Source organism: Pezoporus occidentalis, unplaced genomic scaffold (assembly GCF_034315485.1).
Source record: "Pezoporus occidentalis ecotype Australia unplaced genomic scaffold, CSIRO_AGI_Poc_V1 ctg347, whole genome shotgun sequence".
Taxonomy (NCBI): Eukaryota; Metazoa; Chordata; class Aves; order Psittaciformes; family Psittacidae; genus Pezoporus; species Pezoporus occidentalis.
In genome coordinates, this window is record NW_026915451.1 from 73,001 (window position 1) to 90,404 (window position 17,404).

At 54.2% G+C, this 17,404-nt stretch overlaps 1 protein-coding gene across 2 annotated transcripts in view; it reads left to right on the plus strand.

Annotated features, from left to right (window-relative positions):
* The first annotated feature begins 2,585 nt into the window (after window positions 1–2,585).
* The window catches only part of SLCO2B1 (solute carrier organic anion transporter family member 2B1), a 56,945-nt gene continuing 42,126 nt past the window's right edge, over window positions 2,586–17,404 (plus strand). The window contains exons 1-2 of one of the 2 annotated variants that reach the window (XM_062630056.1): window positions 2,586–2,702; window positions 16,735–16,838. In XM_062630056.1, coding sequence (XP_062486040.1) covers window positions 16,758–16,838 — 81 coding nt within the window. In that variant the 5' untranslated portion in view covers window positions 2,586–2,702; window positions 16,735–16,757. Of the gene's footprint in view, window positions 2,707–16,734; window positions 16,839–17,404 lie in introns of both variants that reach the window. The other variant, XM_062630057.1, reaches the window with a different exon arrangement.

The window sequence follows — 17,404 nt, forward strand, 5'->3', positions numbered from 1 at the left end:
CCCTTTCCCACACGACACAGCATCAATCCATATATACCTGCATAAAGCTCTTTGCATCCTACAAGGGAAAAGAGCACCCTTTGGGGCTGCACGAGGAGCCTGTCTGAACACAGAGATGCAACCCAGTGCTGAGCCATTGAGCTTGGACCAGCAACAAGGTGATGCTCCTCTGCCTTTGAGGGTACAAGCACCCAGGGTCTGGGACGGAGCAGCAACCTGTGCACTGGCAAAACTCCTGCTGGCTCCCAGGAATGAGGCGCTGAGGAAGAGGAGTCAATAGATGGTGCTCTTCTTTCATGCAATATCACAGTGTGGTGGTGATGCTGAAAGGGGTGTCCATGCTGCTTTATAGGCATGGGGGGTGATGAATCCCTCATCTGGACCACTTTGAGCGTCTGCCCCTTGCTCCTCTCTAGATAAAGTCTCCCCTGTTATCCCCTGCTTATCGAGGAGCTCCCACCCCCAAATTAAGCACAGTTTGTGCATCCTGGGGGACAATCCTTGCATGCTCTGAATAGAAAGGAGTTTTGTCGCTGTGAAACATTAATAATGCATTCTTTAGATCTAATAAAGCCTTCCTGAGATACTGCAGAGCCAACGGGAGCTGATGGAGTTTCTGCTCCCTGCAGTGCACTATCTGCCTGACACAGCCCTGCTTGGGAGGACAGCTCAGGGTCACTTGGGCAAAGAGCATCTTTGAACAGGCTGGTTCGGCCGACTCCTACTTAGCAAAATGTGTTTCTGCTGCTCGAGCTAATGAAGTGCTTGTTTGATTGCTATTTAATGAGCTTGAGCAGGAAAGCAGATAATCTTCCTTTGGAAACATCAAGGCCCTCTGCCCTGCGTGCCGTGTTTCCCATGGCTTGGTCATCCCACCCTTCAGACCCTAACAAGAAATGGCAGGGGGAAGGTGTGTCCGTGCCTTTCTCTGCTGCTAATAGGCCAGGAGCTGAAAGTATCCCCTTTGGAGATCCCATCTGGGAGCTTGTGGTGGCTTTGGGGATGGAGGGAGAATGGGGAACCCACGTCCTCCTGGTACCTTGTGTTCCCCTTGGATGTGACTTTGCAGCTGACCCTGCTCCCCACAGTGCAGCATCATAGAACCACAGAGTGGTTTGGGTTGAAGGGACCTTAAAGCTCCTCCAGCTCCAACCCCTGCCACGGGCAGGGACCCCTTCCACTGGAGCAGCTTGCTCCAAGCCCCTGTGTCCAACCTGCCCTTGAACCTTGTCCCAAGCCCCTCTCCAGCTTTCCTGCAGCCCCTTCAGGCACTGGAGCTGCTCTCAGGTCTCCCCTTCAGGAGCCTTCTCTTCTCCAGGCTGCCCCAGCCCAGCTCTCTCAGCCTGGCTCCAGAGCAGAGCTGCTCCAGCCCTCGCAGCATCTCCATGGCCCTTCCTCTGCCCCAGCTGGAACAGACACCCTTTCCCAGTGGGTCCCGGGTACCCCAGTGTTCATGCTGCAGCTTTCAGGTTTCACCCAGGTGAAACCTCACCTATGGAGGCATCCCCATCAGGGGTTTCCCGCAGAAGGGATTCATTTTTAACTGGCTTTTTTTCACATTCACACCATTAAACCCACTGTTCCTTATCCTGAGAGGTGATAGTAACTGATGGATAGAGACATCTCCTGTGGGCCTGCCTGGGTTTCGCTCGGTGTGCTCTTTCTGTCATCCATCCAGCATTTTAATTGTGGCCTTCACTCACCAAGCTGCATTTCTGCTGCTTTATCTAGTAGAAACAAAGAGACATTTTTCACCCTGGCCCCAAAGCCTCTGACTGTGGCCACATTGACAGTCAATGGAGGTGGATTTAGGTGGCTTTCAAGCAGCTGCTCTCCATGGAAGATTTGCCAGCAAAGTGCAGAGCATCCACCCCTGCCCTCTGCAAACAGCTCACAGACCCCTCAGCCACAGTGAATGGCTTCTCTCTGGGAATCATAGAATCATGGAATGGTTTAGGTTGGGAAGGGAGCTTAAAGCTCCTCCAGCTCCAAGCCCTGCCACGGGCAGGGACCCCTTCCATAGAGCAGCTTGCTCCAAGCCCCTGTGTCCAACCTGGCCTTGAACACTGCCAGGGATGGGGCAGCCACAGCTTCTCTGGGCAACCAGAGAAGAATCCCTATGGGAGAAATCCCAGTTTTCCTTTGACAGCTTTAGCTGGGGCTGTTTGTTGACTCCTCTGGTTCTTATCTGGAAATGCCTCAGTGGTTGGTGCAGAAAGGAATAGGGAGAGCTACTGAGAAACAAATAATCCACGTTTATGGAAAGAACCTGATCACAAATCCCAGGATAACACCAGAGCTTTGAACGTTAAAGGAATAAATGCGGATAAAGCGAATGGAATGGGTGAATGGATAAGGAAACCACTGCGGAAGGATGGGACCCTTGCATGGAGGGGATGGGAGCTGGAGTCTGGACTGGGGCTGGGTAAGCAGTCTGCAAAGCTCTGTCTCAGCAAAGCACAGGGGCTGCCCTGTCCTTTGGGATCGTGACTTCAGGAGAGCCCCAAAACACCCTATAGAGAGGGGCTGCAACAGTTTGGGTTCAAACGCGCTCCGGCTTTTGGAGCTGCAGCCTAAGCCCCACCTCCCCACAGCCCTCCCCACCTCCAGGCTGGAAGTTAAAGTGAATGGCCCCAGCAGGCGCTGCCAGAGGGAAAGTGCTCCCGGTGCGGTGGGATTGGGATCGGGAGAGCCCTGGAACTGTGAGTATGGCAGCGGCAGCCGGGGCGAGGAGGGAGCTGAGGCTGAGGCTGGCCCGGAGCTGCCGGACGGGATGAGGGATGAGCCGCTGGGCAGTTGCTCACGCTGCTTTCCCCTGGGGTGTTCTGCGAGACTCCTTGAACCGTCCGGCTCCGGAGCTGGAGTTTTCCAGCAGCTTAAAAGCTGAAGGGGAGGAAACCCAGGAGCGAGGGCAGCGTCCGTGCGCCCCTTCCATCCACGGCGCTTTCCGCACTTGCGTTTCCTGGCTTCCTCCCTGCTCGCTCTTATTTACCCGAGCCCTTTGTGCCACTGGGGCAGCTCCGCTTGTTCTTCCCTTGGCAGGGACCTTGCCCAGCCCCTGGGGCTGCCACAGCTCATTTCTCTTGCGCTCCTGCTGCTTCTCCTATGGCAACGCCTCTTCTCACCCCAGGCCTTGGTGGGCGCTCGGTGGGTGCCAAGCAGGCATGGACCTGACCTGGCAGCGCTGGCACCTTGGGCGAACCCAGGCGTCTCCAGCAGTGCATTGCTTGGACAGGAGCCGATTGACACCCATCCAGAGCAGGACTTGCTCCTGCTTAATGGTTGCACTTGGTGATCCTAAAGGTCTTTTCCAACGCAGCTGATTCTATGGCTGGTTACGGAAAGCTGATGGGAGCTCCTGGCTCTGGGAAAACTGGTGGCAAGGAGCAGGAAAGGGTTAATGGTGATGGAAGAGCCTTTGCGCAGCTCAAACAGGCCAGTGATGGGTTGCATTCCTCTCGTTTGTTGTGCGGTTGTAAACCTCTTGGGCATTTGCTGCTCAGGGGAGAGCCTGGGGCCAAACCCTGTGTTCAGGCCTGAGCTGCCTGCTCCTGCAGCATCCTGCTGAGCTTTTGTCTATTGACCCAGGGGGGAAAGCAGGCTTCTTGGCTTTGCTGGGTCTTGCAATGGTGGAGCTGATGCATCCCTGAAACCCTGATTTCCAGCAGTTAGAGATGGGATTGATCCAGGATCAGAGATACCAGACTGAGCTGAGCTCTTAGGCAGAAGCTCTTCCCTGGGAGGGTGCTGAGGCGCTGGCACAGGGTGCCCAGAGAAGCTGTGGCTGCCCCATCCCTGGCAGTGTTCAAGGCCAGGTTGGACACAGGGCTTGGAGCAAGCTGCTCTATGGAAGGGGTCCCTGCCTTTAGCAGGGGTTGGAGCTGGAGGAGCTTTAAATTCCATCCAACCCAAACCCTTCCATGGGATTAAAAGCTGGAAGAAGGCTCTGTGCTTCACACAACCCAGTGGATCATGTGTTGGCTGTGCTGATACGGAGAGAACTCCAGGAACAAACTCACCAACAAAGTTTTCAAGCTGACAAGCAGGTATTCCTTATTGGGGCACCCGGAGACACGGGGGAGAGCTGCTCCTAACGCGTGTCTCCCCATTGCCACACAAGCCCTCCTTTTATAGCCCCATGGCACACATACATATTCATGAGGCTACGGATGGATTACATCGTTTTCCAGAGAGTTCCTCACATGCATACAGAATTTGGTGGTGGTCTCTGAGGGTTGTTTGCTTCCTCCAACGATCTTCATCACTTCTGGCAGCCTTTGAAGCACGCGCAGTAGATGCTCACACCAGTTTAATTGGTTCGTTAGCACCAGAGACATAACAATCCTCCTATCCTCCTACTGATCAGGTGGTTTAACTGCAGCCCACCCTGGACACCTGCTGTTCCCAGATGCTCCTTATCCTGCGTCCTGTTCTTCTAGACTGTTTTTCTTAGACTATGTCAACTATAAGGATTTATCTTGTGAGAATTCTCAGTATGTTCTCCAGCTGTGCTCTATTTTTCTCTGTATCATGCACCTCAGTAATTTTCCATTGCTACTGTTACAAAGCCATCAAACTTAACATTACTTAAATCTAATTCTAAAGGTTTCTAGATTCCATTTGGTGATTTTGTGCCCCTTGTTTCAGTGCTCGGTGCTTCTGTGGGGTTTTGGTTGTCCCAGGTGGGCATAGGGCCAATGGGGTTGGCTGCGCAGGGATGCTGTAGGGAGACATCCCACCCTGGCCGGGGGCTGCTGCATCCTCTGCTTCCACCCCGTGTGGTTCAGTGTAGAGCCATAGAATCCCAGACTGGATTGGGATGAAGGGAGCTTGAAGCTCCTCCAGCTCCAACCCCTGCCACGGGCAGGGACCCCTTCCATAGAGCAGCTTGCTCCAAGCCCCTGTGTCCAACCTGGCCTTGAACACTGCCAGGGATGGGGCAGCCCCAGCTTCTCCGGGCACCCTGTGCCAGTGGGATCTGCCCAGCCAGGGGCAAGGCTGCCCCATCCTTAGCCGTGCATCCAGGCTGCAGGGAGAGGGAGCAGGGGTTTGTCAGGGAAAGCTCAGGGCGCAGGCTCCGGGTTGCTCAAGGATCCTTTACGTCCATCTACAGAGGCTGTAGAACCTGTTACTGCTCCAGCTCCTGGGCAGGTTTCTCTCTTTGCTGCCTCTGCACATCATGCGCAAGGCGATTGCAAGGCGTGTGCAAGGATTCACCCTGCATCTCCCGTATCCCTGGTGCTTTTGGGCAGTTGATGTGTCAGAAGGGCACATCCATTCCTCCCTCCCTCCCTCCTGTCCCACCTGGGTATGTGCCTCTCTGCAGGCTTTGCCATAGGCTTTCTCCAGTGGAACCCCTGCAGTGCACCTTAAAACAGATGGGATCTCTAGAGCATGATGCTCTCAGGTCCTGCTGCTTCATGCCCAACCTCTGGATGATCTTAAGGTCCTTTTACATGATTTTTAGGTACTTTCAGATAATCTTGATGTCCTCTCCAACCCTAACCATTGTATGGTTCTATGAGCTCTTCACTGTTGCACTTAGTGCTCCAGGTCCAAAAAGGAAAAGGCCAGTCGAGGGTGTTGGAGTAAATCCAAGAATAAGGACAAATGGGGCAAAAAAAGGGACATTTTGGGCAGGTTATGAGCAGCACCAGGGATACCCAGCTACAGGTAGGCCAGAGTTGAGCTGCTTCAGGAGCTTATCAAGATGCACATCTATATTCCACCCTACCAGCAGTCTATGATAACCTTCCACAGCTCCCATTCGAGGCAGTGGAGCATCCTTTCTTCAGGCTCCCATCAGGATCTGCTTTCTCACCAGTGCTCCAACCACACTGATCTGCACCAAAAGGCCTTTCATCAGCTGAGTGCAGGTATTTCATGACTTACACTTTCTTTTCCACTCCCTCCCTCCCTGCACCACTCTCTGGTGTCTTGTGCTCAGGCAGAAGATGCTGGCAAGGGGAAAAGCATTAGAAAGGAGCATCTCCTTCCTGCTGTGGACCCCATCATTGCATCTGTCTGCTATGAGAGCCCTCCTTCTAGTTGTTGTTTGTTATAGAGTCATGGAAGCATGGAATTATTTAGGTTGGAAAAGACCTTTAAGAACATTGGGTCCAGCCATTAACTCAGCACAGCCAAGTCTACTGCTAACCCACGTCCCCAAGTGCCACATAGGATCATATTATTTGGTTATTTTGCAACATATCCTCATTTATCCTCATTTTCCCTCCTACTCTTCCCATTTCCCACCCATGCTGCTGGTTTAGGTGGCATTTCCAGGCTCTGAATGCTTCATCCTGGCTCACCCCAGCACTCAACTCAACTCAGCCTTGCTTGGCTGCTGGCTTTGCTGCCTCCCCTTTGCAGCAGCTTTGGGGACCTTGGTCTGGTCAAAAATAGATCCCAACCCCATTTCCTCTGTGGTCCCTGGCTCCCAGTGCTTCCCTGGGGATGCTGTAGCTGTAGCTCAGCTTTAACCAGACCCACATGCATGTGCCCTGGCTTGAGCCATCCCAGGTGTTAAATTCTTGATGTCTCAAGCCGTTACCTTGCTAAATGTGGACTTTGGAGCTCCATGACCCGCCTCAGGACCTGCCACTAGCCCCCAGGCCCTGAAAATGTTCATTTTAAAGAGAAATGGAGACAGTGGTGCAAGACTGCAGAGACCTCAGAGCAGATGAGCTCTTAGGCAGAAGCTCTTCCCTGTGAGGGTGCTGAGGCGCTGGCACAGGGTGCCCAGAGAAGCTGTGGCTGCCCCATCCCTGGCAGTGTTCAAGGCCAGGTTGGACACAGGGGCTTGGAGCAAGCTGCTCTAGTGGAAGGGGTCCCTGCCTGTGGCAGGGGTTGGAGCTGGAGGAGCTTTAAGGTCCCTTCCAACCCATTCCAGGATTCTGTGATTCTATGAAGGGGAATTTCTGGCTTGAAACATGTTTCCAGCCCTGGAATATCCTCTGGGAAGGCTTGACCGTGTGTGGATGGCTGGAGAAACCCTGGCAGAAGGTGGCTCCCAGGGATGCAGGAGAGGGCTCGCTGCTGGCCAGGCACTGCAGTGCAGGCAGGCAGCTTGGCTGAGGCCAGATGTGGCTCCAGCTGCAGGCCTGTGGACTTCCAGAATATAACCTCCTTTTTCCATGGGCTTCCTTGCTGTTTCTGAGCATCCCAGCCTGGAACTGCTCCTGGGGGAGCAGGAGCAGCTTCTTCCAAAGGGTGTGAATAAACCTGGCACAGAGAAGCAGCCACATCCCTCAGTAATAACATGGACTTTCTGCAGTCCATTGATAGTAGATAATGGGAAAAGGACTCTTGGCTGCCACGTGAATGAATCCTCCTTGCTGCCCAAGCTGTCAGTGCTGCTTCCCTTCCCCGTGCCAGCTCCAACCTCCAATGGTTGCACTGGGTCAGGGTTTGCTCCAGTGCTTGCTCCTTGTGCCACCATCGCCCCATAATGTGACCCACAGCGTTTCCTCCGGGATGTTTGGAACTCTCTGCCTCTCTGTTGCTGGCTAAGGGAGTTTGGAACTTCTCCTGTGCTCTGCTTTCAGTTCCCTCTTCGTTGTAGCAATGTTTGGAATAGATGGGATCCTAAGAAGCTGCTCTAGCGGAAGGGGTCCCTGCCTGTGGCAGGGGTTGGAGGCTGGAGGAGCTTTAAGGTCCCTTCCAACCCAACCCATCCTATGGCTCCATGATCTCTATGTAACCACCCTTCGGTCAATCCCTCTTCCGTGTGGGTGGCCAGCATCGTTCCCAGCTCACAGTGGCGTAAATCCTGCTGGTCTTCCCCACGGATTTTGGGATGTTTTGATTGCTGGTCTATGGATGAAACTGAAAGGAGAAAAGAGCTGCCTTTGACTATCCCATGGGAATAAACGGGTGGGAAACAGGCGAATTGGTGTGTAGGTGCTCTGCATGCAATCCTTGGGGTGAGCAGCTCCATGGCCCTGGGCAGACCATGGGTGCAGATGGAAAATCTTACTCTTGATGGGTTTGTTACTCAGAAGCTATAGGCAAAGCATAGCAAACATCACCTGGATTGCTCCAGGAAGACTCTGCTCCGTGGAGCTCTTGAGGCTTTCGCTCAGGCTTTGCCTACACTGCATGAAGGGTTTCTGCAGCATCTCCAGCTCTTCAGTTTGCAATGGCTTCCCCTTGGAAAGCTTGGGTTTCCTCATTGGAGCAGGTCAGACACTGGAACCCCTTTGGCTGCTGCCTTTTCCTTGCTTTCATGTGTTTTCCTCCAGCTGCTCCTTGAAAATGGCACCACAAAGTCCTCCAGCTCTTTAGACGTAGTCACTAATACTGCTCCTCAGCCTTCACTCCTGTCCTAGCTACTGCTGAACCCAGGACATAGAGATAGAGGGAAAGAGCTATTACGAAGGTATTTATGGTGTACAAAACCCCAAAGTAGAAGCGTAGTGGTTTGGGATCACCTTCCCCCAGACTTCTATTGGCAGATGTTGCTCCATGGACTCCAATACCCTGTCTGCAGGCAGGCCCCCACTGGGGAGCAGGCGTTTCGTACATCGTATTTCATACTTCATTCATCATTTGAACTCCTATCGGAGCTGTTCGGGGCAGGGAACATTTCCCAGACACAAGAGGTGGTGCTAAAATAGGAAATCCCCACCGAGGACAAAAGGCATCAGTTTCTGTAGCGCACATCACATCTGGTCATCTCCTATAGCAGAGCAGGCTCAACATCTGGTATGGGCCACAGGGAGAGGGATAACTTGTTATTCAATACATCGTGATGGGGCTGGAAAGGATGCTCCTGCTCAGTGAGGGAAAAGAAGAGCAGCCAAATAGAGTGTAGGAGCAGGGACTGTGTCAGTTCAGCCTGGAGAAGAGAAGGCTCCTGAAGGGGAGACCTGAGAGCGGCTCCAGTGCCTGAAGGGGCTGCAGGAAAGCTGGAGAGGGGCTTGGGACAAGGGATGTAGGGACAGGCCATGGGGAATGGCTTGAACCTGCCCGAGGGGAGACTGAGCTGAGCTCTGAGGCAGAAGCTCTTCCCTGGGAGGGTGCTGAGGCGCTGGCACAGGGTGCCCAGAGAAGCTGTGGCTGCCCCATCCCTGGCAGTGTTCAAGGCCAGGTTGGACACAGGGGCTTGGAGCAAGCTGCTCCAGTGGAAGGGGTCCCTGCCCGTGGCAGGGGTTGGGGATTGAGGAGCTTTAAGGTCCCTTCATCCCAAACCGTTCTGGGATTCTGTGATTCTATGACAACTGCCAGCAGGGACAGCCCCATGGTTCACGTGGGTCAACAAGGAGCTGTGGGAAGGTTTAATGGGACGTTGCCCTTGCGGAGAGCAGGAAGCATCCCACAGGAGCTTGGGAAGCAGCAGGAGCAAGATGTCATGGAGGGTACCAGACCCCTGATGGCTCCATGGGCACCCTTTGAAAATGAAACTGAGTGATTCATGTCCCTGTGCAATCCCAGCCTTGTTGCCCATGTAACTCAATGAGATTGTGGATCTCATCCCCATCATGACCCCTGCGAGTCCTTCCCCTTTGCTCTGAGCCAGTTCTGCCCTCGGGGGCTTTCCCCTCTTGCAGGGAAGGCCACCTCAGCCCCTGCAGCGGGCACTTTCCTCATCCCAAGGGTGTATGATGATGGCAAGTGCCACCACCAAGGTCATCCAGCACGCGGGGGCAGTCCCAGGCTGTGCTTGTGGCTCTGCTGGCCTTCATGTGCACAGCAGCAGGAAAGCTCTTTCAGTGCTTCAGAAATGACCACCCAAAACAGCCCAGCTTTGCTTCCACCATGTCCTCAGGTTGGATTGGTGCTGCCTTTGCCCTTAGCAAATACACCTTGAACCATGGAATCCTGGAATCCCAGTGGAAGGGACCTCAAGGACCATCTGCTCCAACCTTTCCATGCAAGGCATGACCCACACTGGATGCCCAGCACCCTGTGCAGCCCCATCTTAGCAGTGTCCAGCCCTGGGGAGTCACCACTGCCCTGGGGACATTATTCCAGTGGCTGCTTGTTCCCAGTGGGAATCTCCCAGCAGTAACTTGTGCCCATCACCCCTGGGCTTTCCCATGGGACTCCTTGTCCAAAGGGAGCCTCCATCTTCCCTGCAGCCCCCCTTTAAACACTGGAACATGGGGATGAGGTCTCCCCTGAGCCTTCTTTTCTCTATGGAGGTGGTCCAGGGGCAGAGGTCCCCAGTTGCAGATGTGGGGCCAGGTGAACTCCACATCTGCATGACAGCAGCCACAGCTCCACATCACCCTTTGCAGGGCCTCATCTCCATTGGGGATGGTTTTGGTACCCCCAGAGGAGCTCCAATCCCTTCCCTGCATCTCGCAGTGCTGGAGCTGGTGAGGACCCCTCCAAGAAGGGCTCCAGCACCTGGCAGCATCCTGAGGTGGGCAGGGAGCTCTGAGACCTCATCACCGGCACAGGGAGAAGGGCTCCATCCTTCCCAAGCCAGAGGGGCTCAGGGCTGGCAGGGACCTCTGGAGAGCAGCGGGTCCTGCCCTGTGCTCAGCACCCGTGGTTGTTTTCATGGGTTTCTCTCATTCTCATCCCTGCACTTCTCCGTCGCAGGTTTCCTCCTGCTCTGTGCCGGCGAGGTTGCTGGGCTGTGCCATCCCTGACACATTCCTCATTACCGGGAGCACCAAATTGGGCTCATTTCATTTGCTCTTCGGTTCTGCCAATCGGTGCAAGATAGAAACAGCTCTAGGGTGCATCTCCACGTCCCTCTTCTTTCCCAGTCCTTTTCCAGGCAGGGAATGATGGGCATACACTGTCTTTGTCTTCCATTGCCCTACAGAGCATCTTTCCCCCCCATCTTCCAAACCAGCTTCACGTTTAACATGCTTGTAAATACCCACAGTGACACCATTGCTGTTTTACTGCCAGCAAACGGGAATTATTCAGCAGGAAGACAGACTCTGGGATATTTGCTGGTATTCTGTGTCCCTGCTGGGATTTAATTTGCTCTGTTGCATTTGCTGTTATTTACCCAAGCTCTGCTGAGCCCAGCACGTGCTTGTCCCTGTTCAGCTCACAGGGGCCGTGCTGCTGTTGTTAATAAAGGGCTTGTGGTAGGTTTATGTCCTTGGGAATGGGACAGGATGCTGGTGCCACTGGGACCGGTCCCCTGATATCGCAGTCAGGACATTGTGCGCATCCCAGTGGAACTGGGAGGTTTGGGGGTGCTTCCCACTTGTCATGTAGGGGTAGGAAAAGGGGGATGGCTTTAAACTGACATTGGGATGCCAGCTGCCTGCAGGATGAGGAAAGAGGTTGCTGCAAGCTGCCTTCAAACGCCAGGGCAGCATCCTCTGTCCTTCCCTCCAGCCAACCCCATATACAGGCCTTCTCCATGTGGGTCTGGTGCTGCTGGCAATGGGATATTTCTGCCTCGCTGGAGTCGGTGCCACCATTTAACTTCAGTCTGAGTGGGACACTCAACGTGGCCACTGGAAGCCTCTTGGTGACCAAAGGGAATGCCCTTGCCCCATACAGGGAAGGGAAGGGATGTCCAAGAAGCACAATGGTGGGCAAGGAGTGATGGCAAAGGCATGTTTCTCCCTATACACCTCCCCATGGAGATGCCTTAGGAGCAGGGGGTCTCCTCCTCCTCCTGGGATGGTCTTCACCATGGATGGGAAGCAGACACAGCACAGGCAGTGCCTGCTCCCATCACAGCTTCGCATCCCTCTGTCTCACAGAGCAGTTCTGCTCCGAGAAGCCCTCTGAGCATCTTCATCCACACACTTCACCATCCATCCTCCTTTCTCCTCCTCACCACGAGCCCCAGGGTGAAGCAGCTGCTTCTCATGCTCAGCTTTATCCAGCACCTCAGCTCCGTTCGTTCACACACATCCAAGGGGAGAGGGGTTATCTCAGCCCAGCGAGGGTTTCACGACACCAAACTGCTCTGTTGAAGCTCCCAGTGGTGCATTTCACCTTTTCTCCCCCAAATCTGGAGCGTGAAATTCATCTGCCAGGGAGACCCGGGCACAGAGCCTGGGGCCAGGTAGGATGCAGGCAGTGGTGGCAGGATCGGTGACTGCGAGCAGTGTCACCAACCCTGGCACAAAGCCCTTTAAAGCCATTGCTGCACCCTAATGAAGCAGAAAATTGCTCCTTGACGTGCCTGCAGGTAAACTCTGCAGTGAAATTGCTTCTCCCATCAAACCCAAGGGTTTTCGGGAGCAGTGTTAGGAGTCCAGCGAGGTGCATGGGTGGCTGGGTTTCACCCATCCTGTTTCAGTGCAGGGGCTTGGTGGAGCAGCTCATGCAGCAGGACCCCAATCAGCACCCATGGGTTTCACTCACATACTGCAGGGAATCCTAGCATCATGGGATCGGGCTGAAGGGACCTTAAAGCTCCTCAGGTTCCATCCAGGCAGGGACCCCTTCCACTGGAGCAGCTTGCTCCAAGCCCCTGTGTCCAACCTGGCCTTGAACACTGCCAGGGATGGGGCAGCCACAGCTTCTCTGGGCACCCTGTGCCAGCGCCTCAGCACCCTCACAGGGAAGAGCTTCTGCCTAAGAGCTCAGCTCAGTCTCCCCTCGGGCAGGTTCAAGCCATTCCCCTTGGCCTGGCCCTACAGGCCCTTGTCCAAAGTCCCTCCCTGGATAACCCTGGTGTGTGCAAACACAGCCTCTTGCTCTCAGGTTAATTATTAAGGTAAGGGATGGTGACTTCTGCCTTGTGTTTGTAAGGGTCCTGGCCCCCGGCACTCACAGACCCAGGGTCAGCTCCTCCCTGCGATGCTGCAGATGCAGCATCATCACTTCCATCAGTCCTTGCAAAATGCTCCTCTGGGAAGGAGCTTACTCACCTCCTGCAGTGGGCAGAGCCACTGGAGCTGCTCCCATCACAGCACCCTCAAAACGCCTGCTCCATATGGGATAACCTTGGTCTGACACCCCGGTTTTGAGCTGGAGGGGGAGGTTTGGCGTGGAGCAGATGCTCAGCTGCAGGGATGCTGTGGAATCGTTAGAAACTCTTCGCAGCATCTCAGCTTTATGGTGCTTTATTGCTCAGGACAAAGTTCCTTCGTGCCTGAGGCTGAGTGCACAGTGCAGGACCTGCAGGGAGGGAGGAAGCAAGGCTTCCTACAGCACCCTTTCCTCCGCGGTATGGCCAGTGCTGTGCTAAGCCAGCCCCTGTTGCCCCATTCACAGCCTTTGCCTGTCCCAGTTTACCCACTGCCCCCCAAACCCATTATAGGGACAGGCAGTGTCTATTCCCTGGCTTGTTCCTGGGGAAACTGAGGCACAGAGATGGGAAGCGGCTTGCTCTGGAATGGAGGTTGGGATCTGGTGGTCCTGGTCCCGCAGGGCTGGGCTGGGAGTGGGCTTGGGTCAGGCTCTCCAAGAGAAGGGATGGCATTCCCAAAGTGACTATTCCTCAGCTCTTGTATTGTCCATTAGTGAAAACAGCTCTACCAGTGCTGTCTGCTGTACTCTCCTAGCAGGAAGACTATGAAAGCTCATTAGGGAAGAAGCTGGATTAATTGGATGCCAGGCTTGGAGCAAGCTGCTCTAGTGGAAGGTGTCCTTGCTCATGGCAAGAGGCTGGGACTGAATGAGCTTTAGGGTCCCTTCAACCCAAACCAGTCTGTTCTATGATCTGATTCTCTAATCGCATGTACAGCAGCTTCCTGGACACCCAGAGGGGTTAAAGGATGTGCACATTTAAAGCAGGGCCTCAAAAAGGTGGGCAAGGGGACCAAAATACTCTACAGACCCCAGGGTTTGTGGTTTGCAGGTCTCATCGAGTGCATCTTTGGTGAGGAGGCAAAGGCATTCATATGGATAACCAGTGGCACTAAGCCTACAGAGGTTACCAGCTCCATGGCCATTCCCATCCCTGGAAATCCAGGCTCAGACTCCCTTTGCTTCCTCTCTTACCACCCTGACACCCTTCTTCTTTCTCCTGTGTCTCCCCTGAGCATTCCAGAGGCTCCAGCAGCAAACTCAGTGGCTGTAAATGATTCATCCCAGCTCTGCTCCTAGAGACAGGCAATCCGGTCTGGAGACAGGCTGGTGCTTTAGCTCAACCCTCCAGAGGTTCAGGGCAGCTTCTCGGATGCTTTAATTCACAATCGAATTTACTGCATTGATCCCATCCTGTATTTCGTTGCAGCAATATCTTGTCCCTGGCAATGGGGCTGAGGGCAGCAACTGCTGCTTGCAGAGGATGATGTAGGGGTTCTAACTCAGCAGCACAGGTTCCCCTCCTGGATTTACCTCCCCTGTGCACTGCACTTAATGCTCGTATAAATGCCACTGTTAAGTCTCCCCTTGCTAGAATATACATCACCCAGTGCACTTGTTAATTTGTGTGAGGCTGTGCTACTTGCTCCTTTGCTTTCATTAGGGGGGAAATGGAAGGACTCAATAATGCAAAGCCTTTCCCCCCATTTGCTGTAGAGCCTGGAGATGCCACTGAGATGGAAACATCGATTACAGTGTGCTCAACAGCAAGCCTAATGGGTTTAACGTGCCTCCAAACAATGCAGCTTCCTGAGCAGGAAGCCTGGTGTTAAAGCCCAACAAAGGCATCGTCCTCCCGAGCATCATTGCCACGGATGTAGCTGGTGAGGAGGGAGGAGGGAGCTCAGGTCAGCGGTGCGGGGGATGGAGGATTCCTATGGATTCCCTTTTCTTTGGATGGTTAAATTTAGGTGGGAGGGACCTTCCAGGGAGGTGGGAAAACACCAGGGGTGGAAATGAGAGGCTGGAAAGGACGGCTCTGACCATAGAAACAGGGAATGGTTTGGGTTGAAGGGACCTTAAAGCTCTTCCAGTTCCAATCCCCTGCCAGGGATGGGGAGGCACAGCTTCTGTGGGCCCCTCAGCACCCTCCATCAGAGACCCTGCGTATGGAGGGGTGCAGAAGAGCTTGCTGAGCCCTTCTTCTAGCTCTGAGCCCGCAGGGAAGTCCCCCAAACCCACGCTCAGGCAGGCAGAGTAATGGTTGTGTGTTGGGAAGGCAGTTTGGCCAGCCAGCACCTCCAAAGCTGCTTCATCTCACTTCTGCACACTACGCCCCTTGCAACCATCAGCCTCGGGAGCTGAAACCAGTTACATCCCATGAGGACATGCAGCAGCAAATGGGACCTCAGCCACAGCTGGTGAGCTTGGCATCGCCTTGGTGGGATCTTCATGCCTGGGCTGATCCTTCACGCTTGGCACAAGACTGCTCCAGCACCGTCCAAGGGCTGAGCTAATGCTCGCATGGGGCTTTCTTCTGAACCCCCTTTCCCATCTCTCCAACGCCATGGGTAGTTTTCTCCCTCCATAGCATTGACCTTCAACTGCAGTGTCACCATGTGATGCATATTGCAAATGGACCTGGAAAGCTGAGGCCGCTTATATAGAGCTTATATAGAGCACCCTCACAGGGAAGAGCTTCTGCCTAAGAGCTCGTCTCAACCTCCCTTCTGGCAGGTTAAAGCCATTCCCCTTGGCCTGGCCCTACAGGCCCTTGTGCAGAGCCTGGATCCTGGTCTCAGCTGTATCTAACCAAATCAAAGGAGCTGCTATGGGACTGTGGAGTCCCATAGGGAAGAGAATAAGGCTCAAAGAGGTTTGCACCAGCACAGTGGAGACCAGAGCCTGCCCCAGGCACTATATGAAGCCCTCAGGATGCTCTTTGCAGCAAGGGTTCAGGGTGGGAATAGGGGGCTCTGGAGATCTGCTTACTAATTTAGATGGTTGATATAGGCATGTGGTCAATAACAGACAAAAAGAAACCAAGATGTCTTGTGTGATTGAAGGATATAACGGGTTTGATCAGAGCAAATAGAGTCCTATAGCTCGGGACAGTAAAATGTTACCCCCTTTCCCCTATGGAATCCTGATTACAGGCTCACTGAGTGGCTGAGGTTGGAAGGGACCTCTGGAGATGAAGGCAATCCTAATCCTAATGCAGCCCAGCTGCCTTTCCCTGCTGGCTTGTGTTCAACCCCAGGTCCTTCCCTACAGAGCTGGTTGGCCAAAGGACCGTGCTGGTGCCTCCCCAGGGGCAGGACTTTGCCCTTGTGCTGGTTGGACTCCATGAGGTTCTCCCTTGAGGTCCCTCTGAAGGGCAGCACCACTGTTGGCTTTATCAGCTGCTGCTCCCAGTCTTGTATCTCCTGTGAGTGAGGTGCTCCCTGCCCTTCACCCGGGGCACTGATAGGGATGGTAAACAGAACTCACCCCAGTAACAGACTCAGAGCTGCTTGGGTTGAAGTGACCTTAAAGCTCCTCCATCCCCAACCCCTGCCACGGGCAGGGACCCCTTCCACTGGAGCAGCTTGCTCCAAGCCCCTGTGTCCAACCTGCCCTTGAGCACTGCCAGGGATGGGGCAGCCACAGCTTCTCTGGGCACCCTGTGCCAGCGCCTCAGCACCCTCCCAGGGAAGAGCTTCTGCCTAAGAGCTCAGCTCAGTCTCCCCTCGGGCAGGTTCAAGCCATTCCCCTTGGCCTGGCCCTACATCCCTTGTCCCAAGCCCCTCTCCAGGTTTCAGTGCCCAAGCAATGCTGTCCTTGCACACGTCAAGCAGTGTTTAACCTCCCAGGAGTCCCAGTGAGTGTCGTGCACCGACTGCTGCTTTGCAGAAGCCAAGCACAAGGAGAAAATGAAAGGGGGGAATAATCACTAATTGCTTATGAGGAGCATGTGCTGCTGTGTGGGTGCTCACAAAGCACAACAGGATTCGGCTGTGCTGAGCAAGGCGGATTCAACTTATTCTTGTGCTGAATGGTTTCTTTTGGCAGGCGGATAGAGCTGAGCTGGCAGGATGACAAGTACCGGCACCAAGAGCAGCTACGTGGAGCAGTCCCCAGGAACACTCTGCAGGAACCCATTTCTCAGTATCAAGGTAAAGCCCTCCTGCTTTCGGTAACACCTCCTTGTACTACACAGGGTATTACCTGGGAAAGAGGAGTTTGGCTTTCTGCAGAGGAGGCCACGAGGATGCTCAGGGGCTGGAGCAGCTCCTGTATGGAGCCAGGCTGAGAATACTGGGGCTGTTGAGCCTGGAGAAGAGAAGCTGTGTGGAGACCTCAGAGCAGCTTCCAGTGTGTGAAGGGGGCTGCAAGGATGCAGGGGAGGGACTCTTCATCAGGGACTGCAGTGATAGGACAAGGGGTGATGGGGTCAAACTGAAACAGGGGAAGTTTAGACTGGATCTAAGGAAGAAGTTCTTTATTGTGAGGGTGCTGAGGCGCTGGCACAGGGTGCCCAGAGAAGCTGTGGCTGCCCCATCCCTGGCAGTGTTCAAGGCCAGGTTGGACACAGGAGCTTGGAGCAAGCTGCTCCAGTGGAAGGTGTTGGGGTTGGAGCTGGAGGAGCTTTAAGCTCCCTTCCACCCCAAACTATTCCATGATTCTATGATAAGCCAGAGCCAGTCTATATGGAAGTCCCCCAGGCAGAGGGTTACCAGAG